This window comes from Meles meles, chromosome 17, assembly GCF_922984935.1.
Source record: "Meles meles chromosome 17, mMelMel3.1 paternal haplotype, whole genome shotgun sequence".
NCBI lineage: Eukaryota > Metazoa > Chordata > Mammalia > Carnivora > Mustelidae > Meles > Meles meles.
Window position 1 is genome coordinate 56886415 of NC_060082.1, and position 23062 is coordinate 56909476.

Consider the following 23062-nt stretch of genomic DNA (forward strand, 5'->3'; position numbering starts at 1 on the left):
AGACTCCCTTTTCCATTAGACTTATCTCTGCCATCTTTCTCGGTGCCATTCCAGGAGGCAACTGAGAGAGAAGACAATCTCCATTTGCCCCAGTTTAGCAGACACTAGTTTTCCCAAGAAAGGATTGCTCTCAAATTGGAAGGCCCCAGAGCAGGGCCTAGAAATGCAAACCCTGTAATTTTGATCACGGTCACTTTTAAGACAACAGCACTTTGGGGACCGAAGGATATCTCTCTTGAGGTTAAGAGATGGTCAATTCTGACCTTATGATGGAAGAAGCCTTGAAGCCAAATTAAAGCACAAATAACGTCTGTTACAAGGACTCATGGGAGTGGTCATTGATGCAGCTACCATAAAGCTAGATCTTGGCTCTCCTCCTCCCCAATCAGCAGACAGGGGGAGGGAAACATCTCTAGTCTCACCTCTCGTTTACTTTTTCAGTTTGAGGAGACTATCTTAACTTCATGTAATATTCTTCCAGGTTCAAAAAAAAAAGTTTTTTTCTAATGCATTTGTCTTCCAAAGTCTTCCATTTGTCTTCCAAGTGTGGTCTGGGGGCCACCCACGTCAGAATCCGGGGGGCTTGTCCGAGACGCCGCATCTCAGTCTCCAACACAGCTCTCACTGAATCTTGAATCAGAAGCTGTATTTTGCCAAGGCACCCAGGTGAGGGTCCGTTTTTCACTGTTAGTCCTTTGGAAGACATCTCAGTTGTGACAGAAATGGAAAGACAGAAGCAGGTAGAAGCAGAGGGATTGACTAACTCATTCTACAGCAGGATGTGTGAGCAGGACCCAAGTTTGGAACACACCCCTAGGGCATCAGTCTTCGGAGTGACCTGTGAAGGAGACATCACTCACAAGTAGGCCACCTCCCCTTGGTCCTTATAGTAATTACAAATTAATTAAAAAATCCTAGAACGAGAAACTTTTAGAACTGAGATGAATGCCAGAGTCTAGTCAGAGCATGTTAGGTTTTGAGCCTCAAGCTGGGTATTCTCCCCCTGACTTTGGGTATGAAGTTAAAAATGAACATGTTCTTGGTGCTATGAGGACCTCACAAGCCATGCGACCTTGAGCACGTTTCTTCCTATCTTGGAATCTCAGCCCATAATCTGTAGGATCTACTCCGCAAACCTCACAGAGTCGTCATGTACCTTAAGTAAGGAACGTGCAACTACTCCGAAACCTGTGAGAACCTAGGCTGTTATCATAGGGCAGATTTCAAGGCTGAGTCCCAGTTTCACCCAATTAGTTACCTCTCGTGTGAGATAATATCACAGCAAAAGCCTGCTTGAAGTAAAGAAGAAGGTGAGCTAATGAGTAAGAAAATGTCATGGTGTTTCCAGCACTGTCCAGAAGGAAAAGGTGCTCTCTTGTGTTCAAGGGCAGATAGGGAAGCATGGGTGTTCAATGCTCAGGTCCTATTGACTGAATGCATGAATTACTAAGCTTGAGGAAGGTGATTTATTAACATTAATTCATTCAACAACCATTGAGCTAAGCTGGCTAGGGATACAATCATGAGCAAAAGCCCACACTGCCCTTGACCATGGGGAGCTCACAATCTAACCAATACTGACGTGGCCTCATTGTTCTGTGACACAAAAGATCAGTCCCAGGAGCCAAGAGCACTCCCACTAGAGAGATCTGACCTGGTCAGAGGTGTTAGGGAAGACCTCCTTGAGTCGATTGGTCCTTGAGCTGAGAGCCAAAGGATAAGCAAGAACTAAAGTGGGGAAAAGGGGATCGAAGAGTGTCCCAGGCAGAGGGGACAGTGTGTGCACAGGCCTTTTTGCAGGAGGGTGCATGGTGGCCAGAAAGGTCAGTCCTGTTAGGTGAAGGCTTGAGGCTGGGGAGGGCAGCCAGGGCCCGACCATACCCAACCCCATGCACTTGAGTTGGGTTCTTCCCAGAGCACTGGGAGTCCTCTGAAGGATTGCACTGTGGTGGTGGTGGTGGAGGGTGTGCATTTTGCAGTGACCAGACTGGGTTTAGGAAGGGTGACTCTGGCAACAGCAAAGGAGAATATAACTCAGGGGCAGGAAGGGTGGAGTGTGTGCAGAGACGGGCAGGAGGCTTTTACAGCCTACGACACAGAGCAGAAATGCTCCCTCCGCAGAAGATCCACCTGCTGGTCTAGCTCCCTCCTCCCCGGGCAGCTTGCTTCTGAATGGCCCTGTCCACCAACAGGGGGGCAGTCTCGGTGCAATGTCTCTAGACAGAGAAAGTGAACAGACCAGGGGTCCAGCCAGCAAATTAGTCCAAGTCGAACCATGAAATGATAAAAACGCAGCTTCTGAGTCTGCAGGTTGAAAATGCAGCCCTGGGGCCATGGGAAGCCCAAGGACAGGTAGCCTGAAAGGGCCCAGCTGAGAGCGTCAGGCAGGCAGTAGCCCCTGCCGTACTCCAGTGAGAGGCCATCTCTTTGACCTGCTCACTGACAAGATGTAGAAAGTAAGGCCCAGGGAGGTTTAATAACTTCTCCAAAGTCACAGAGTCACTTTTTATTTTTTTAAAAGATTTTATCTATTTATTTGAGAAAGAGAGTGAACAAGGGAAGGGGCAGAGGGAGAGGCAGAGAATGTCAAGCAGATTCCATGCTGCGCACGGAGCCTGACTCAGGGCTCGAGACCCTGAGATCATGACCTGAGCCGAAACCAAGTCAGACCCCTAACCGACTGAGCTACCCAGGTGCCCCTGAAGTCACAGAGTAACTTAAAGGACCAGTTCCCTGGCTTTTCTAAAACTCATTAGGGGGGTAATATTTTGAAGATGTTCTGGGACCAGCATCATCTCTATAGGCAAGTGAGGGAGAGAGTCATAGAAACACGCTTTTAAATTTTAAAAAAATTTAAACTTCTGTTCTTTGTACTTTAATGACAATCTCTAGCCCCTAGAGTAGAAGGGTTAAAGAGAGAATGGGCATCCCATCTAAACCTTCAAACTGACCACCTGAGCCTTCAACAGTTGCTGGTCTAATGGGACCCCACACGCAAGAAATTCACAAATGTCTCTAATGAGCCTTCCTATATAGGTGTCACTCACTCCCTTTACTTCCAGATTTAATTTCCAGGCGTGACTGGATCCAGTTTTTTTTTTTTTTTTTAAAGATTTTATTTATTTATTTGCCAGAGAGATAGATCACAAGTAGACAGAGAGGCAGGCAGAGAGAGAGGAGGAAGCAGGCTCCCTGCGGAGCAGAGAGCCCGATGCGGGGCTCGAACCCAGGACCCTGAGATCACGACCTGAGCCGAAGGCAGCGGCTTAATCCACTGAGCCACCCAGGCGCCCCTGGATCCAGTTTTTGATCCAGTTTTCAGTCTCCAGGAAAAATGAGCTTTCCTTTGCTATTCACTCTCACCTGCCATTCCTTAGCTTAACCAAGTACAAAAAGCTCTGCGATTGTCCTGGGCCTCTCCGTATACATTCTGCTCTACACTGTTCCTGCTTCCCCTTTGCTTCCTCATAGGGTTTCCTGCTCTGACCCTTTCTTTCATATGGTTTCCCTTACACCGCTGAGCTCTTTTGTGATGTTTCTGGGCTTTATTACTGCATTGTTACTTGTTTATTCTTTTCTCTACTGCCTGTTCCCTCAGGGAGCAGCTAGAAATTTAAACCTTGGCCCTCATGTTGTTGCTAGAGATTTTACCGTATATTTGTAATAATTATTCAAGTACGTTCCAAAACAAACCAAAAAAAAAAACAAAACAAACAAACAAACCACGCACACACACACACAAAACACAAAAAAACCAAACAGATCCCTTTCCCCCATCATTTTTGATTGAAGATTGAACATTAGAAGTGATTTACTGCCAACCAACGTCAAATGCAATCTGGTTTTCACAGGGGTCTCTTCTTCCTCCCATGGTGCAGTCATTAGTTTTGATAACCGAGATTCGGAGGTGTGTCTGCGTGTTAAGTAGTCTTTTGCGAGGGTCCTTAGAGACCTGCGTTTGGGCTGGACCATCTTCAGGCTAGCTTCCTTCCCTGGGTAGCTCCTGGTTGGAAGAACTTAGCATTGAGAGCAGGGAGGGCTCTTTAGAGGACTTTGGGATCACAGTTTGTGTTACACATTTGACTTTTTCACTCAAATTGGCAGTCTCTTTCCAGAAGGAGCATTATTCTCTCATCTTTAAAGTATGCGGGAGATTAGTCAGTATGGATACTACTAAGCAAAGTATCCAGAGAGTTCTCAAGATTTCGGAAGAAAGAGCCAAGCCATCTTATTCAACCAAGGACCACAGCCTCCAGGGTTGTTGGTGAGTAATGGTGTGGACTCCTTCTGCGTTAACCCACTCCTGGCTGTGTTAACTCGGGGAAAGGCCTACCAGCTGACAAAGGACAAAGGACAAATGTGAGTCAAGGTACCAAAGGATTTTGACTACACAATACTGGGGGGAAGGAAAGTTTATTCAACTGAAAGGTTTTGCTGGTATTACTCTTTGTGGAGTGCAGGATTATAACTTTTTATAACCAGAGGCCCGACCTGGAAAATGTAGCTCCCTCCCCTCCCGCCCCCCCCCCCCTTACATTGTGAAATGGCTTACACAAGAGAAAAAGTCTGTACAAAATAGGTTCTCATAAGTGACCATTGGGTTGAACGGCACCCAAGAGACTGTTGGCTGGTTGGTTGGTTGGTTTCTTTAGAGAAAGAGAGGGCACAAGTGCCTACCAGGGCAAGAGGTGAGGGGAAAGGGCAGAGGGAGAGAGAGAATCCTAAGCAGGCTCCCCAGGGGCCGGAGCCGGGCTTGATCTCCTGACCCTGAGATTATGACCCTGAGATCATGACCCCGAGATCATGACCTGAGCTGAAATCCAGCATGGGACCTTTAACTGACTGAGCAACCCAGGCGCCCCTGAGCCTGTTCTATATGGGTCTTAACATCTTCCAATTTGGTCTGCTTCGTTATTGAAGGGATTGTTATCCTGTTCGTTGCCTTCTACATCTCTTTATTGGTTCCTCTTTGGGCATTAAATTCTCACATTTGGAGGAATCCATTGTTTAAATCAAGGGACACAGCAGCTCCCAATAGGCAGCAAAATGGTCTTCCAACTGCCTCCTCTCAGCTATTTCCATAGGGTATCTTGACCCATAAGGGGCTCCCCAAGTTCTAGATAGGAGGGACTGGTTGGAAGGAAGTTTGAAGCTGTGTTTCCACAATATGGTCAGTTAAATGTCAATTATCCATACCAAAGGAGGGGAGATTATCAACTCCCAAGACCCATCTCCCCACTCAGCATTGTCACCACCCAGATTTTATTTCAAATTTAGCACATTAAAAATGGATTATTTTCCCCGTAAAATCAGCTGCTCCCACCCTCTCCCCCAACTTCCTCACATGTTTAAAGCAGTATTTTCCTTATCAGGTTAACATTTGAAACATCTTTGTTAAATTCTCCTCCTCCGTTTTCACTCTCCCAATTCATCATCAAATGCTATCAATTCCTCCTTTGCTACTGTCTGGGAAACTTTTCTCCTTTCTTTTCTATGATTGCAGAACAGAAATAGAAGATGAGGATCCTGCTTTGCAGTTTGGTTGGAGAAATGAGAAACACACCACATACAAATGGGAAAAAAAAGAAAAAAAAAACAGAAATAGATTTTTTTTTTTTTTTAAATGGAAAACAACATGGCTCCAAACTAGCCTTATATATAGATCGTGAGGCACTGGCTAGCACTGCTCTTGTCTCGTAGCAATCTAGAACAGCGGGGTTTCTTCCTCCCGTTCTGGGGCTGTGGTGAGGCCTTTAGGGGTCCTGCTTTGCTTTCTCTGATTCCAGCCACCCCTCCACTTTAGGAACAGGAAATCTTCACTTCCAGATGGACTAATCCCGGCTCAGAGCACAGTGAATATGTATGCACTCTAAACTAGCGTCGGCACAATTTATTGAGTATTTCATCGTAACTTAAGCATTTTGTATGTTTATATTTTACCTCCACCTGGACAGAAGCTCATTTTTCTGTATTCTTAACTGCCCCTCCCCTTCCCCATAGCAACCAACACAGGGTTCAGCTCCTTGCAGTCTATAAATAAAATGTTTGTTAAATCATAGAGCCTTAGAATTTTAGACTCAGAAAGAATCTTAGGAGTTCCTCTTGCCCAATCCTTTACGTGATGGATGAAGAAACAGGTCTAGAGAGATTAGTTGACTCTCCCAAAGTCACACAGCTGGCTAGTGACCAAGCAAGGACCAGAACCCGGGTTGCTCCTGCTTGACGTCTGTACCCTAAATTGTCTTTAGATAATCAGTGACAGAAATATCTGATGTTACACAAGGTCTCCTAGGGATGGTGGTGAGAGGGTTGGTCTGCTTTACTGAAACATTTTCAGAGATTCAGTTCAGGCCCCATGCAGGACCACCTGCCCAGGTTGTTGTCCCCTTTTCAATAGGGGGACGCACCTGGGAGCCCCACACCCACCGGCTCCCCCTCTCGCCACCACTTACCCCCTCCCACGCCCCGTCTCCTGCCCGGCTGCCATCGGCCACACAGCGATCCGGGTCTCTGGTCTCTTCTATCGATGCCGGCCAGTGGAAGCTGCCAGAGGGAGGGTCTCAGGCCCCTCGCCAGGGCAGGGCGGTCCGGCGTGGGGGCGGGAGCTTTGGCTTTGCGGAGAAATAATTCAAGAGCAAGCCATTTAGGGAAAGGGACAGACGTGTATCTAGAAGAAAGGGGCTACATCATAGACAAAATAGCGGTCTTTCCTCCCAGCTGAGGAAGAAGACCCCCTTGGCCTCTAACGGTTTTGCAAGTTTTGTTTGTTTTTTTAAATGTCTGACGTATATACGAATGGGCTCACTGCTTGACTTATCACTTACCCTGAGCGGTGTTTTTCTGTTGTCTTAGGGTTGTGGAATTACCCACAGGGAGCAATTTTAAGAATGTCCAGCCTCTATGACTCTTACTGCCAGAGGGAGTCGGGTCTTGTGGTCTTCCATGAGTGGGATCTTGTGACTCTTTTTATGACCTGCTGACTTTTAGGTTAAGGGTCAGCCTAAATACCAAAATGGCTTTACTTTGGTCAACTTGTCTCCCGAGCGTCCCTTCACCACGTGGACTCAGCTCGGAGGATCAGAGTCTGTTTGCTGCCTGGACCCTGTAGGTGTGCGGGCCGCCGCGAGGACCCGCAGGGCCTGAGCAGCTGCCCCGCCACGCCGGGGGACCCCGCCTGCTCCTCCCCCTCCTGCTGCACGCGGCCCGCGCCCCCTACCCTCCCCCACGACGCCCGCCGCTGCACCCGGCCGCGGCCCCCGGCCCACGCCCGGCTCCTGGAGGGAAAGGCCCCGCCCCCATCTGTTGGCGCCTCGACAACGCCCCCTCCAGCCCCGCCGAGCCTCCATCCAATAGCGAGCGCGGATGGGCGGGGTGCGGAGGCTGTCGTGAGGGGGTTCTGGCCAATGGGAAAGCGAGCCGGGCCTGGTGGGCGGAGCACCGAGGCCTTGTCACGCTCGGGTCCGTGTGAAAACGGGGGTTCCGAGTGCAAAGCAAAGTTTTTTTGTAAACCGTCTGCAAAGGCGGGGGGGCGAAGAAGGCGCCGGAGACCGGGCCGAGTGCAGCTGCCGGAGCCGCCGCCTTTTTAGCTCTTCAGGCGTCGGCTTCCCGGTTCGAGCCACAGCGGAGGAGACCAGCGACGGGAAGACTTGCGTGGAGAGCCCTGCAGATGCTCGGAGCCTTCGTATCGCGGAGCTGCCCGTCGCCCGCCCCCGCCGCTCGCCTGCTCCTGCTCCTGCTCCGGCTCTTCGTCCCCGGGCTCCGGGAGCCCCGGCTCCCCGCCTTCGCAGCCGCCGCCTCGGCCTCCGCTGCCCCGCTGAGGGTGTGGGGACTGCTAGGGTTGAGCCGGGCCTCCGCGCCGGCTCCGAGCAAGGACGCCTGAGGAGATACGCGCCGCCGGCCCGCCGGGGACGCCCTCAGGCGCGGGGGCTCCGGGGCTTGACCCCGGGCTCGTCCCCGTCCGGTCGCCGAGTCCACTCAGCGGTTTCCCGAGCGGGCCCGGTCGGGCGGCGAGAGCCCCGCGCCGTCCTCCCGCCTCCGCCGCCGGGTCGCCGGCCGCCGGCGAGTCGCCGCCACTGCCAGTGCAGCCGCCGGGCCGCGCTCGGCGGGCCCGTGAGCCGCAGCCATGGGGTGCTGGGGTCGGAACCGGGGCCGGCTGTTGTGCATGCTGATGCTGACCTTCATGTTCATGGTGCTGGAGGTGGTGGTGAGCCGGGTGACCTCGTCGCTGGCGATGCTCTCCGACTCCTTTCACATGCTGTCGGACGTGCTGGCGCTGGTGGTGGCGCTGGTGGCTGAGCGCTTCGCCCGGCGGACCCACGCCACCCAGAAGAACACGTTCGGCTGGATCCGGGCCGAAGTGATGGGGGCTCTGGTGAACGCCATCTTCCTGACCGGCCTCTGCTTCGCCATCCTGCTGGAGGCCATCGAGCGCTTCATCGAGCCGCACGAGATGCAGCAGCCGCTGGTGGTCCTCGGGGTCGGCGTGGCCGGGCTGCTGGTCAACGTGATGGGGCTCTGCCTCTTTCACCATCACAGTGGCTTCGGCAACGACTCCGGCCACGGCCATTCGCACGGGGGTCACGGCCACGCCAAGGGGGTCCGCAGCAAGAGCAACCGCACCGGGGACAGCGACGGCAACGTGACCCCGGGCGACCAGAGGCCCGACCAGGAGGAGACCAACACCCTGGTGTCCAATAGCAGCAACTCCAACGGGCTGAAAGTGGACCGGCCAGGTGAGGAGAGAGTGGCCACCGCAGGTGGTTGGGTCAGGGGGAGCCGGGACCCTAGCCTGGCCCTGGGCGGGATGGCCCGCACGCCCCCTGGTGCCCGCGCCGCGCTGCCGCCGCCGCCTCTAGCCCTCCGGGTCCCGCACCCGCAGGGCACACGAGGAAACAGGACCCCTTGCGGCCGGGACGCGCGGCTGGGGGTGGCGGTGGGGACTGTGTGGTTTTGACCGTGGGGAAGGGGTCGGGAGGTGACCGTCAGCCCGCTGCGATGCACGGCTGCACTTGGACGCCCTGACTTGCAGTCCTTTCGAGAGACTGTGTTTTTCACGGAATCAAAAGTGCTTCCTAAATAAATTTCTCGCCCCCACCCCTTGGGAAACGGAGAGGATCCCCAGTTTATCCTTAGTGGTTGGCCGTTTGAAGCATTGCCCTGCCCAAGCGGTTCTTGTGCCCTTTGAACAAGTTTCTCAGTATTATATTCAGAGCCATCTAGCCATGGACTTTCCTGAGCTCAAAACACTGGTTAAAGGTTTCTTTCAAGAACGGCAATGTATATTTCAGTTAATTACCTAAAGTTTGAGCTTAATCCTGCAAATCCTTCATTTAGGACCAGTTTGGTCATGTTTAACATTTCACTTAGGACTTTCCAAAATCATACCAAAATAAATGTGATGATAACTTACTCATCTTTTTTATTGGTTGCCTTCATTCTAAATATAATTGCTCTTGAAGGCAATTTGGAAAATGTTGGAAGACAAGAGCTGGGAAAAGGAATCAACCAAAGCCCAACTACCTAGGCTCTAATGACGTTAGCAGTTTGGTGTATTTCTTTCTAATTTTTTTCATTTATATTTATTTGCTTAGTGGTATGGTACTATGTAGACAGCTTCTTGTTTTTTGAAGATGCAGGATATCATGTTAATGAAATAGAACTTGTACATTGAAAAGGTTTAATAAACAATTGAATATCCCCTCACTTCACTCTGCAAGGTGTTACTCCAAAGAAAATTAAGCTCCTTTCGTGTGTATATATAGTAATTCCTTTTACGAGATGGGTACATTTGGTTTAAGAGCCTGTAGGGTAGATAGAGCTCATTTATTTCACCTTTTCCTGAAGTTTATTGTCGTTGATGGGTTTATATCGCTGATTTGTCAGTTTCTAAACCCTCTCCACCAAGAGACTCTGGTTTATATTCATGACAAAAGTTTGAGTTAGCCACAACACACCTTCATGACAAAGAGTGACTAGAGCTCTGTCAAATCAGGCATTTGTGGTAGACGTCTCCATAATTGGCATTTAGTTTATGGGGGATAGCATTCAATTTTATGTTTTCTTGTGTTTTTGTATATGCCAAAAAGCATAAGGGAATGTTCTCAGGACCCCTAACCCCCACAGAAAAGACGAACTTTTTTGGGAGGTGGGGAGGTAACAGTGTGGTTCGATTAGGGAATTAGTATCTTCCTAATGACTTATGTAGCCCTGGCTGCTATGCCCTGGCTTGTTCCCAGTATGTCATTTTATACTAAACTGCCCTGAGCACACTTTTAAATTACGTTCCATGAAAAATTTTCACCTCTTTCACTAAAATGGAATTAGATGAAGATGTTTGTATAAACAATTTAGATGTATTTGCTACAGCATTTTTTCTTTCTTTGTAGATCCAGAAAAGTCGGGAAATGATGCGGTGGAAGTACAAGTGAATGGGAATCTTATCAGAGAACCTGACCAGGTGGAATTGGAAGATGATGATAAGGCTGCACAGCTTAACATGCGTGGAGTTTTTCTGCATGTCTTTGGAGATGCTTTGGGTTCAGTGATTGTAGTAGTAAATGCCTTGGTCTTTTACTTTTCTTGGAAGGGTTGTCCTGAAGGGGAGTTTTGTGTGAATCCATGTGCCCCTGACCCCTGCAAAGCATTTGTAGAAGTACTTAATAGTACCCACACAGCAGTTCATGAGGCCGGTCCTTGCTGGGTGCTATATTTAGATCCAACTCTTTGCATTGTAATGGTTTGTATACTTCTTTACACAACTTACCCATTACTTAAGGAATCTGCTCTCATTCTTCTGCAAACTGTTCCCAAACAAATTGATATAAAAAATTTGATAAAAGAACTTCGAGATGTTGAAGGAGTTGAGGAAGTTCACGAATTACATGTTTGGCAACTTGCTGGAAGCAGAATCATTGCCACTGCCCACATAAAATGTGAAGACCCGACATCATACATGCAGGTGGCCAAAATCATTAAAGACGTTTTTCATAATCACGGAATTCACGCTACCACCATTCAGCCTGAATTTGCTAGTGTAGGCTCTAAATCAAGTGTAGTCCCATGTGAACTTGCCTGCAGAACTCAGTGTGCTTTGAAGCAATGTTGTGGGACACGGCCACAAGCCCCTTCTGGAAAGGAAGCAGAAAAGGCCCCAACAGTTAGCATTTCTTGTCTAGAACTTAGTGACAATCTAGAGAAGAAGCCCAGGAGGACTAAAGTTGAAAGCATCCCAGCTGTTGTGATAGAGATTAAAAAAATGCCAAACAAACAACCTGAATCATCTTTATGAGTCTTGAGAAAGATGTGATATTTGACTTTTGCTTTAAACTGCAAGAGGAAAAAGACTCCATTGAAATTCTAAGTTTGCCAAGTAGTGTAATTGAAGTCCTTGTCTGGTCACACAGTTTAATTCTATTTTTGTAAGAACATAATGGGACTGCTTAACAGAGTTCTATATTACAACTTCGTGATTATTAGTGCAGAGTACAGCCATGCTGTAACAATTTTGGAAAGCCAGTTTTAACGCTATGTTACATTTTTGTTTAAAGTAAGTATAAACCTTATATAACATAATGACATTTGATTTCCAGTTTTTCCATGGTAAAAAATTAATTAGGGGGATAAATAAATTAAAATTGTTACTGGAATTTCTCTGCTTTTCTTTTCCCCCAGTGTTATACTTTGTTTTTAGAATTATAATCACTAACCTTGAAAAATCATCAACAGGTTTGTTTCCTTTGACGTTTTAGGTAATACTTACTTGCCCTCTGAAATCATTACAGAGCCTAATGGCAGCATGTTTTTAAGAATGACTCGTGGCTATTATTAGGAAAAAATCCCCTTTTTTCTTCACATGGGGTACTAAAGATCAGTTACCATCCTGGATTCTATATTGCTGAGTATTATTCTAATAAACAGTTGAGATAATTAACAAGTTGAACCATGGTTTATATCTAGTAGGACATACGGAGAGTAAGAGCAGGGAAGAAGGTTTACCAAATTAAATATTTACATTGGTGTAAGTTAATACTCAGACAGCATTTTTAAATTATCAGGAGAATTTTAACTCGTTTTCTTTTACCAAAGTTAGTCTAAAATGTGGACATGTTCACCAGCATTACTTTCTTTGAAAGATTGGCATTAGGAGCATTGAGCTGAAGGTTTACTTACAAAATATATACAGTAGATTTTTTAAGGACATTAAAGCTAATCTGATAGTTACATGTTAAATGCAAGCTTATTCGTGTAATCTTTCAAATTGTAGATATTTAAACAAAACTTAGAAGAGTCATTTCATGGTGACAGATCATGAGTGGATTCAAATGGAGCTTTTTTCAAGGACAACCAGCCCGGCCGTGCTTTGCCTGGAGCCACTGATACAGGAGAAAAAGGAAATCCAATGGTTAATGCAGTTTGGATAATAAATTCTTCAAAAAGTTAAGGCAAAATTAATAATTAAAATTCTGTAGGTCATCCTGTCTTGACATTGCTCAGATCTTGCAAGAGTGGCTTATTTTGTAAGATGCCACAGTATCTACACAGGAAATTGTTCTTGGCTATTTCGTTGTTGCTATGGGTTTCGAATCCATACGCAAATAGTATTTAAGGATATTTAAGTTATATTTTTCTTGACAGAGGGGTTATGCTTTGTGAAGAAACTAGATTTTTGTCCTCATAAGGATGAATATTAATATCAGTTATCATGTATAGCTCTATTTTTCTAGAAATAAGGTATCCTGACTACTTCGGTAACTTTTATAGCTGACTACTTTGGGGATGGCTATCTTTTGGGATTTGAAATTATTCATTGTTTAATGGGTCTGAAGATGAAAGCGTGGGTTGGCATTGGACAGTTAACTTTTTAAAGGGGTCTTTTTGTGGTAGATGGTGTGTTTTTTTCTAGTGTAAGCCTATTGCTGGCAATGGGCCTATTTAAGAACAGCTGATTTTTCCAATGAGAATGAGGTAATTTTAGGAACACAGTTTGTAAGTTCACATTTGCTATAATGGGCCCAAACCATAACCTGCCAATTTGCAATACATCTTGATCTTTTAATACTCTTACCTGATAATTGTGTAATTCAATTCCTAAGCTGGAAGTTACTTTGAATTTTGCAAAAAAATTTTTTTAAACATGAAATTCGGGAATCTCACATGGGTTAAAGAAAGCTTCAAACCGTACTGTATCACATACATTCCTGATTCAACACTTAAAAACCACAAACCATTTTATTAAGATCTTAAAACAGTTTACGTTATAGGAACATTTTGGTAATGACACATAAAATAGGATAACTGGTAAAATACATTCAGGGGGGTTTTCTTTACAAATGCTTTATTGGGTCTTTCTTAAAGGTTGTATAATGTATAAGACATCAGCTAAATGAGGGTTTGTATTTTTTTTTAATGGTGTATAAGCATGGGACAAGGGCTTTTTTTTTTCTTTTTTTCCCAGAAGTGCTTTGAAGGTAACAGCCTTTAGATTTCAGTTGTTTCACTTTCATAATTCTTGAATCACTTACATATAACCAAGTGGTACCATAGAATTCTTTTTTCAAAGGACTTTGTCATAATAGCAAAATCTGTGGGCACTGACCCACCTTTTGAGTTTTAGCAGAGAATTATTTATTTCTTTACAATGCACTTTCTAACCCATTTTTAGCATTATCTTTTAAAAAATGCTTTTATATTTAAATATTGTGGGATTTAAGTGTCTTTTCCAAAATAGCTTATTCCTTCCTGGAAGAAAATGAGGGAAAATACCCTGAATTCTTAGGAGACTTAAACCCGATATTTAAATACGCTGTTTTATAGTAAAAACGCATCAATTTTAGGAGGTGCATCTCTCCTGCTGGCTCTTTTATACTTGAGCAAGATCAGTGTATTCAGTAGAATATGTGTTTAGAAACTTGTTGTTGTCTCAGTTTAGTGAAAAGGAGGTGCTGCATGTGCCTGAAATGGAACCAGCTCCAGTTTTTCCAAGCCAAATGCCGCCTTAGTGAGCAGAGAGTTCCTTCTTTGTCACCTTTCAGCTTCCGCGATTGTTCAGCAAGGGTTTTTTGACGGGCATCTGCGTTGTAAAAGTACAGACTAGAACCTTAAAAAAGTCCAAAAGGGCAAAAACTTAGGTGTATGAATTTTAGCATTTTAGAAAACAAGGTTTGAGTAACTAAGGTATGTAATTTGAATAGGAAAAATTTCCATCAAGAGCACCTTGGAAAAATCTCAGTAGGTAGGAGACTGTTAACATGTTTGTATCCTGTTAACATGCTCAGTTAATTTTGAAGTTTTGGCAAGTTTCGAGGGAAAGGGCCTATGGAACCTAATGTGAAGTATTTAGTAGGCTAACTGGTATTAAGTTGAAGATTCTTTTGTTGTTTATAAGCAGATATCATTTGAATGATATGTCATTTACCTGCTGTCTTAAGATGTTCACACATATAACAAATACGGAGAGTAATTCTACAATATAGAAATATTTATTTTAATGGAGTTTCAGTTAAAGCATAAAACAGTGTTAAAACTCTTGGGAAGGTGGAGGGTTTTTGTTGTTTTTTAAATGGAAAACTGTCAAATACAGTGTTTGGCCATCTGAAATGGGAATTGTAATAGCACTATTTTGATGTAGCTCTACCAATATTATGTGGCAATGCTATTTTGTTTTACCAACAAGCTCTGGAATATTCAGCAGTCATTTTCACTGGCACAAGAGCCTTTTGTATGTCATTCAGTTTAAACTTTTAAACCAAAAATTTTGTGGTCCAGTGTCTTTGGCAAAAAGATGCTGAAGGGAATGAATGTAACATACAATTACTATATGGCTATATAGAAAAAGACACAAATTGCCATGTTATGGTCCTGCCTTGAAACAGCACAATGAAGTGTATCGATGTATTGTGTGATTCTTTATGAAACTTCCATGTTGTTTTGTGTCGACCATAGCCTGTCCTTAGGGCCAGATGTGGCACAGTTAAATGCAAGTATCATCTCATTCAATGCGGATGCACATAAAATGTCCTTTAGTGCTGCAACATTTTACCTAACTTTTTGTATGTTTTATGACCGTGCGTTGTTTTCCAAAGCTGTTCCTACCTCACCATGAGGCTTTATGGATTGTTATGTATTATAAATGTTCTTTATGAGACAGACTACTGTGTTTCTTCTCATTTATTAAAAGTTAAGTAGAAAAATAAACTAATTTTAATATCTACATTGTTTTGTGCATGTGGCCTCCCCTCCTACACCACGTTGGCTTATGTAGATTTCAGGTGTTTAAAGGGAAATCGCAGCTGAAGTGTTGCTGGGCGTGCAGGATGACCAGGCTACAGGATAGTATTGGGAAAGAAAAAAATGGGCAAAAATTGCAAAAGGAATAGAAAGGATAACACAGTAAAGACTAACATGAAGTATTCAATCGCTGTGAAGTTTTTTTGTTAACTAACATTAAGCATTTACATAATGTAATCACAGATTAACCTGCTGCTTTTGAAGCATAGTTACTAACAAGGATTATTAAATATTTTACAATTTCCTTAAAGAACTTGTGCTTCTGGCTGGGAAATAAGCAGAGAAAACTTGCAGAAGAAAACCATTTGGCAAAAAAAATGGCAAGAGATAATAGAACCGATACAGTGATACTCCCAAGGAAGGGATGAAAATCTTTGGAAAGGATTCATGTAGGTTAAAGCTGAAAGGAGGGATGGGGGCAGAGAGTCAAGGGGGCATAGAATGGAGGATTGAGGATCAAAAGGTAGGACCAAAGAGAGGGTGGTGGGGTGGCGGGGTGGCTTAGGTCATGGTCCTGGGACTGAGACCCACCTTGGGCTCCCTTCTCAGCGGGGATCCTGCTTCTCCCTCTCCCTCTGCCTGCAGCTCCCCTTGCTTGTGCTCTCTCTGTCAAATGAATAAAATCTTCAAAGTGCAAAAAGGTGGTAGTGCCATGTCAACGGGTTTGAATTTGATTTTGTAGGAATGAAGGAAGCCTTCAGTATTTGGGTAAATGAGAAAGTGGGAAAGGATACAGCATAGATTTGGAGTGGCAAGTAGACACAAGTGAGAGGAAGACAAATCCATTTACTATGCAGTCAACGCTGAGAGAACGAACTACTCAAATACGCATGCCCACATCTACATATACCACATTTCAGTTGATTCCAAACACATCCTTTTTATATACTTCAACATTTCTGAAGTCAGAATGCATAGAATAGAATCAGTATCTTCCAACGGTCGGCCAACTTGTCTTACCTGGATGTGTCTGACTATCAAGGATTCAGAAAAGAATTCTCAGGCAATACGGTCTTCCAAGAAGTATTTGCCAACATCCCCTAGAACATAATTTCATGTACTCTCTATGGCACATCTGGATGAAAGCTGCTGCTTTTGAATTAGACGAAAATATTCTAAACAGTCAGGGACAGCATTGTTTTTTGGAAGAATTTCATAGACATTTCTGTATCTTCCGAATTGACCATTTCTGCTCCCCACTGTAGGCTATATAGACTGTGTGTGTGTGTGTGTGTGTGTGTGTGTATAATCATGAAATTCATGCACTTTGTGGTATTTGCTCATTTACAAACTTGTTTCACTTGGTTGAACAAACTTTGTTGTAGCAAACTTTGTTACAAACTTTTAAGTCATAAACTGTGAGGTCTGAGTATATTTCCTCAGGATTTAGCACATGGGACGGGCACACTGTAGGACGTCAAAGGTGTTTGAATGAATATTGAGGAATGGTGGGACTGGAAGAAAAAGATACTATTTATAGCTAAAACACACTGAGCACTGAAGATATAGTAGTAACACTATTAATAGCTATAATATTGAGCATTTATAAAAATGTACTAAGGGACACATGCTTTCATGGAATTCTTACAAATCATTAGGCATATTTCATTATTCCCATTTTACAGACCTATTCAGCACCTGACGCAAAGTCATCTAGCTAGTACGTGATAGAGCTGAAATTCTGCCCACAGGTCCACCAAGTAGCTTGCTTTCTCCTCACTTTGAATCATCAACAACCAACTTAAGTAGATTAAAAATGAAGAGTTCTCTAATATTCATCCAAGCAGCAATAGAAAGGCAAAAGAAATGAGGAAAATAGATTTTAAGGCATTTGCTATTTATTTAAAAAAAATGGTAGTCACCATATGAAGAATCAGAACTTTTCTGAGTTATTAGACTTTCTTACATTATGGTTTAGTGTCATTTTTATTTTGAGTTACGTGAGGGACAAGAGTAACAATCTTTGTTAGAATTCAGGGCCTCTCCCTGTTTTAATCTAGCCCCATGGACAACTGTTAATCGCTACAAACTGGTAGTATTTTCTACCTAAGCTACCATATAGCATTGTCTTGGGTATTCACTGCTTCTGCTAAAACACAAGAACTATAGCTTAAATTTTCTTTAATGCTGGAGACAGCAGGTCTGTGGGGGTATGAGGAGTAGAGGAGATTGAATGAAATCAACGTGGGTGAGACACAGGGAGGGGACCATCTGATTTTCAAATGGGTGCTGTTAGCATTTGGGCGACATAATTTATCTGAGACCAGGAGCTTCCCATGCACTGAGCTGAGAGACACTGGCCTCCTTCCACACAAATGCCAGTAGTTCCTGCCTCCCACCTCCAACAAGACACCCTAACTGTTTTAAATGTCCCCAGGGGAGGCAGAATGGCCCCCATGGGAAACCATAAAAGCTAACTAGTGAGAACTCACTCCTCCAGCCTCTCCCACACAATCCAAATGCTACATCTTGGTTCATCCATTTACATAGGCTGTACCAGAGATGCTCCCTGTTTTGTTCAAACCTCAGTTTCAGGCACCATGCTTCCCTGCTCCAGAGTCACTTAGAAAATAAAGTCTAAAGGTGTGATTTCTAAGGCTCCTAACCATCAATAGGACCAGGCAGACAGGAGCTCCTCTGATAGGTTGAGAAGATTGTTCTGCTTCAGAAAGCAATGCAAATGTGGCCATCCGATTTGGTCGTGGAACCCTTAGCTATCTTTTTTGAAATATACAGTAAAAATGCGATCCTGGAAATATAAAAGGGGTTAAAGTCCATGCCTTTTGTTAAGTGCAAATTTGAATATTCAAATAGAAATTGAGAATGATTTACCCTATTTTTTTTTTCCTGATGGTGAAAATGTCTAGGACAATATTGGACAAAACTTAACAGGACTTTTTATAGCCTGAGCCAACAGTGACCTTCAATGACACCTGCCCTGGGCTCTCGAGTCAAAAGTCCTCTGGAATTTGATAGCGATGCGACAGTGTTTATTGTTAAAGCCTTTGGGTCTTGAGTTTCTACACATTATTAAAAGTCAACGAGCTGAAAGAAATTAGGTAGCGTATCATGGTAGAATATTGAGCCCCTAGAGATGGTCATGTCCTAATCCCCAGAAGCTGTGAATCTGTGACCTTGCGTGGCAAAGGGACTTTGCAAGTATATTTAAGTTAGGAATCTTGAGATAGATGGGGAGATCATCTTGGATAATCTGTGTGTTCCAAATAATCATAAGAGTCCTGAAAGGAGGAGACAGGGGGGTCAGAGTTAAAAGATAGGATGGCAGAAATATGGGAGGCAGGAGTAGTGTTGCAGTTAGAGAAATTGGGGGCTGCCACACTGTTGGCTTTGGAAATGGGGGGAGAGGCCACTAGCCAAGGAATGCGGATGGCCTCCAGTAGCTGGAAAAGGCAAAGAAGCAGATTCTCCCCTAGATCCCCTGGAAGGAGCACGCCTCTGCTGACACCTGCATCTCTTCCCTCAGACCCATTTTGGACCTAGAACCTCCCGAACTAGAAGGTAAGACATTTGTCTTATTTTAAACCACGACATCTGTGGTAATTTGTTATAGCAATGAAAAATGAATATAGGGGCGCCTGGGTGGCTCAGTGGTTTAAGCTGCTGCCTTCAGCTCAGGTCATGATCTCAGGGTCCTGGGATCGAGTCCCGCATCGGGCTCTCTGCTTGGCAGGGAGCCTGCTTCCTCCTCTCTCTCTCTCTCTGCCTGCCTCTCTCCCTACTTGTGATCTCTATCTGTCAAATAAATAAATAAATAAAATCTTTAAAAAAAAAAAAAGAAAAATGAATATACACACATGGCTGTGTGACGATAATGCAGACACTAAATTTGTGATTGGTTATTTTGCTCTCGTTGGAGTTAAATTACAGACTAACTTGTAAGGAAAATTCCACAAGAAAAGGGCTAGACACTATGAATGGTGATACAGCTTTTTGTTGTACGCTTACGCAGTAATTGACATCGGATGAGGACGTGAATGGAATGTTGGTCTGCAGTGCTAACGTGGGAAGGAGATGCTCCGGTTGACTACGTGACATGCAATGCAGAGTTTTCTTTGACTATACATGTCACCTGACTTTGTATGTTGAGACACCAAGCTTTAGGAATAAATAATTCCTTAAGGGATTTGGTGGGAGTCCAGACTTGCTTTTGCGTTACCCTGAGAACAATCTGAGCAAAATGGGAGCCCAGGGGCAGTGAAATAAGCTTGTACCAACTGGACGTGTCATCCTGAGGCCACTTGCACAGTAACATTCACCACAGCAGCCTCCCCTCCCCTGTCCACTCCTGACATTTCCTCCTTTTGTCCCACCTGGAGTCTCCGCTCTGTTCTCTCTGTTCCGCTCTTCCTCAGCCCAACCCCTTAATAAGGGGCATATGACCTTGGCAAACTCGATACCCCTTGGAGTTTCAGTTTTCACATCTGTGAGATGGGACCGTGCATCCTTTATGAGGTCCTTGTGAGGATTACATGGGACAAAAACTAAAACGGATCTAGCACATTCCGTGTTCTGGCACTGCGTGAAATGTTTAGCCCGTGTGATCCTTACGTAACTCCATGGACTAAATGTATCATTAGGCTCCACTTACTTTTTTGAAGATTTATTTGTTTGGAGAGAGAGAGAGAGAGAGAGAACAGGGGAAGGGGCAGAGGGAGAGGGAGAGAGAATCCCCAAGCAGACCCGCCCCCACCCCCGGTGTGGAGCGTGACTCGGGGTTCGATGCCAGGACCCTGAACCCCTGATGTGACCTGAAATCAAGAGTCAGATGCTGAACTGACTGCGCCACCGGCATCCCGATCTCCATTTTAAAGATGAGGAAACAGGGTGCGAGAATTGAGTGATTTCCATAAACCATGGTGAGTAGGGGAACCAGGACTGAACCCAGCTCTGTCTAGGCAAGGTCCATGCTCTTGGCGGTGAAATCAGCTCCGTGGTGAGTCAACCCGGCCTCTCATGGCCCAGGCTCTTCCAGTTCAGCAGCGTGCACAGCCCTGAGCTCTGCAGTGAGACACGCTGGCTTCAGATCCCAGACTCCAGAGCTGTGCGACGTTGGGTAAGACACTTAGACTTTCTGCCTTCGTTTCCTCATCTGCAAAATAAGGATAAGAATAGTATTTCTCTTCGAGGGTTATTTAAGAGTAAATGAATTAATATAAGTAAAGCACTTTGAACCGTGCTGCTCCTTGTTAAGTGCTCAGGAAATATTAGCCAGTTATTTTATTCTCTTCCTATTTCTTGCTTTCTCCCTTTTTTCCATCCCTCTCTTCCCCAGCTTTTCTCTCCTTTCTCTTCTCTCCCCCTCTGTCTCTGTCTCTGTCTCTCCCTAAACCCAATATGTGACACTGAAAGCCTTGATTAATCCCTTTTTGGGGTTACTCTCGGACCCAGACCAGTTCCCTTCAGGGACACCACATTTCTCTCCGTCTTTCAAAGTCGTGGGACATTTCCCCTCTTGCGTGGCTTCTGTTAACCAACCCCATCTCAGGAGACAAGAGCGTCTGGAGGACAAACAGATGATTACTTACTGGTCTGTTCTAGGACTGCTCTGGGGAAAGGAGGGAAAACGATTCAGGCTCAAAACAAAAAAGACAATTCCAAGGATCGCACCGGCCCTGGAAGGAGCAGGTGTGAGGTTTTCCATGGACTCCGGGGTTTGGTGAGGGCCGTCTGCTCTGTCGCTGCGGAGCCTGGTGGCGACTGCCGCCCAGGGCAGAGCGTGCGCCCAAGAGTTCCGGGCTTTGTCTAGCTGAGATGTGGGGATTCTCTGAGAAGTCCTTGTGAAGGCCAGTGCTATGGCACAGCGGAGAGTCCATGGTGGTTTTCCGCTGCGCGGGCCTCACCACCTGCAATTAATTCCAGGGACACATCAAAGGAGGTAATGACCTTCACTTCCATTCTCTTCCTCCTCCTCCTCATCGTCCCTCTCCCGCTCCCCCTTCCCTCTTTTTAAATCAATGGGTAATATAATTTTCACTTTTTCGGATCTGTTTGAAAACCTCTGAGTGCGCAGGCAGTGAGCCTGCGGGGTAGGCCTGGGGGGCAAACCCCTGAGTCAGCAGCTTGGGCTTTTGTTACTGACCACCGTGGGTGCTGTGGGCACCTGAGCTGCTTTGGAATCTTCCTCTGCGTTTTCCCGCTCTTCGTTGTAACTTAGCGGCAAGTCACATAAGGAACACCTATTTGAAATAGAAGTTAATGAACAGAAAAAAAAAAAACCCACAGTGATTTTTGCAGATTTGTTTCAACACCTACTTCCTTAGATCACTCTGCTGCGTTCATTGGGTAACTCTTATTTTATAGAGCATCGAAGGGCCTACCCGCCTCCAAAATCCGCTGTACAAAAGAGACACGATAGTGCTGGTTCCATCCCATGAGGTCTTTCATTTATTGGAAGTCAGACTGCTTTTGCCCACAGTGTGGGATTTGTGGAGAAGGGTTTGCAAAGAGCAACCCGAAACTTCTTACCTCATCGTTTAAAGCACAACACTTGCATTTTGTACGTATTTAAAAAAAAAAAAGAATGACAGAAACAATAAATTTTGTGACGTGTGTAAATTGGGTTTTGAAAGTGCCTTTTGTCTATTTTTGATGCCGGAACACGTGGTAATATTTCAACTTGTATTTTCAAACCATGTATGTGTATATGTAAATATATGTGTCTACAAATATTTTTTCTTAAATAAATAAAAGTCAGTCAAACGATTTATGCCACTTGTGAAACGGCAAAAAGTTGAAATGTGAGATCACATTTAAAAGAGACTTAAAGAGCAATTTTAGTGATTAATTAAATTTATACATTAATTTAAAGTAAAAACATTGTTTCCAGTAAATAACTTACTCTATGCAAAAGTGACGAAGTTCCAGGGCCCAGCGCCAACTAAGACGCTGGCGGTTGTGGGGGTGAGATGATATGGACTTGAACGTGAAAGCCTGCGGCAAGTCACCGGACTGGGAAGGGCAGAGGTGTGGGGTGTCCTGGGTTCTTGGCTGTCCCGGTTCCTTTCCAGGGGCAGGAGCAGTGTCTCTGAGACGTCCATCGTGAACAACTCCACTGAAAGCTCAGGCACGAGGGAAAGTTAAGGGACAGCAGAGGTACCTATGGTCCATCAGGGGTCAGCTCTGTATGGACACAGACAGACCCACTGTGCATCTGGTGTGGTGGTTTGCTCATGAGTCCCAGAGACACATGGATGGATGTGGGTTGGAGTCCTGTGACCTGTTCCTTTCCTCTTTATCATCCTGGGTGCATCACTGATCTGTTGGGGGATAACAGCAGTATATGCCTTGTGGGATTGTTGTGAGGATTGAAGGACTAATGCACGGACGGTCCTTGGCACAGGGTCTGGTATTAAATAAATGCTCAGGAAATTATTATTGGACCTCACTGCAGTCCTGGGGGCAAATGTTCTTCCTTGACCAACCACAAAATGAGGTTTAGGAAGACTAAGTTCTAATCTAGATTATTTTTTTAAAAGATTTTATTATTTATTTGAGAAGTGTGGGGTGGGGGTTGCTCAGAGGGAGAACAAGAGAGAATCCCAAGCAGACTCCAGGCTCTCGCTGAGCCAGATGAGGTGCTCCAACCCACCACCTGGAGAGAACATGACCTGAAACCAGGAGTCCGGTGCTGAACCGCCTGAGCCACCCAGGCACCCCTAGATTAATTATTAAACTAGACTAAGTTATTCATCTAGGTTAGGCCTACATTCACATTGGGGCCTCCAAAGCTCTTGATTTTTCCCTGAATGCCACACTT

The 23062-nt window shown here is 45.1% G+C and overlaps 1 protein-coding gene across 1 annotated transcript; it reads left to right on the forward strand.

Moving 5' to 3' along the window:
* Positions 1-8109: 8109 nt before the first annotated feature.
* SLC30A1 (solute carrier family 30 member 1) lies at positions 8110-15208 on the forward strand. Its single transcript, XM_045983127.1, has 2 exons — positions 8110-8732; positions 10386-15208. Exons 1-2 carry the CDS (start codon positions 8123-8125, stop codon positions 11285-11287), a joined length of 1512 nt encoding a protein of 503 aa, XP_045839083.1. The 5' UTR covers positions 8110-8122; the 3' UTR covers positions 11288-15208.
* The last annotated feature ends 7854 nt before the right edge of the window (positions 15209-23062 follow it).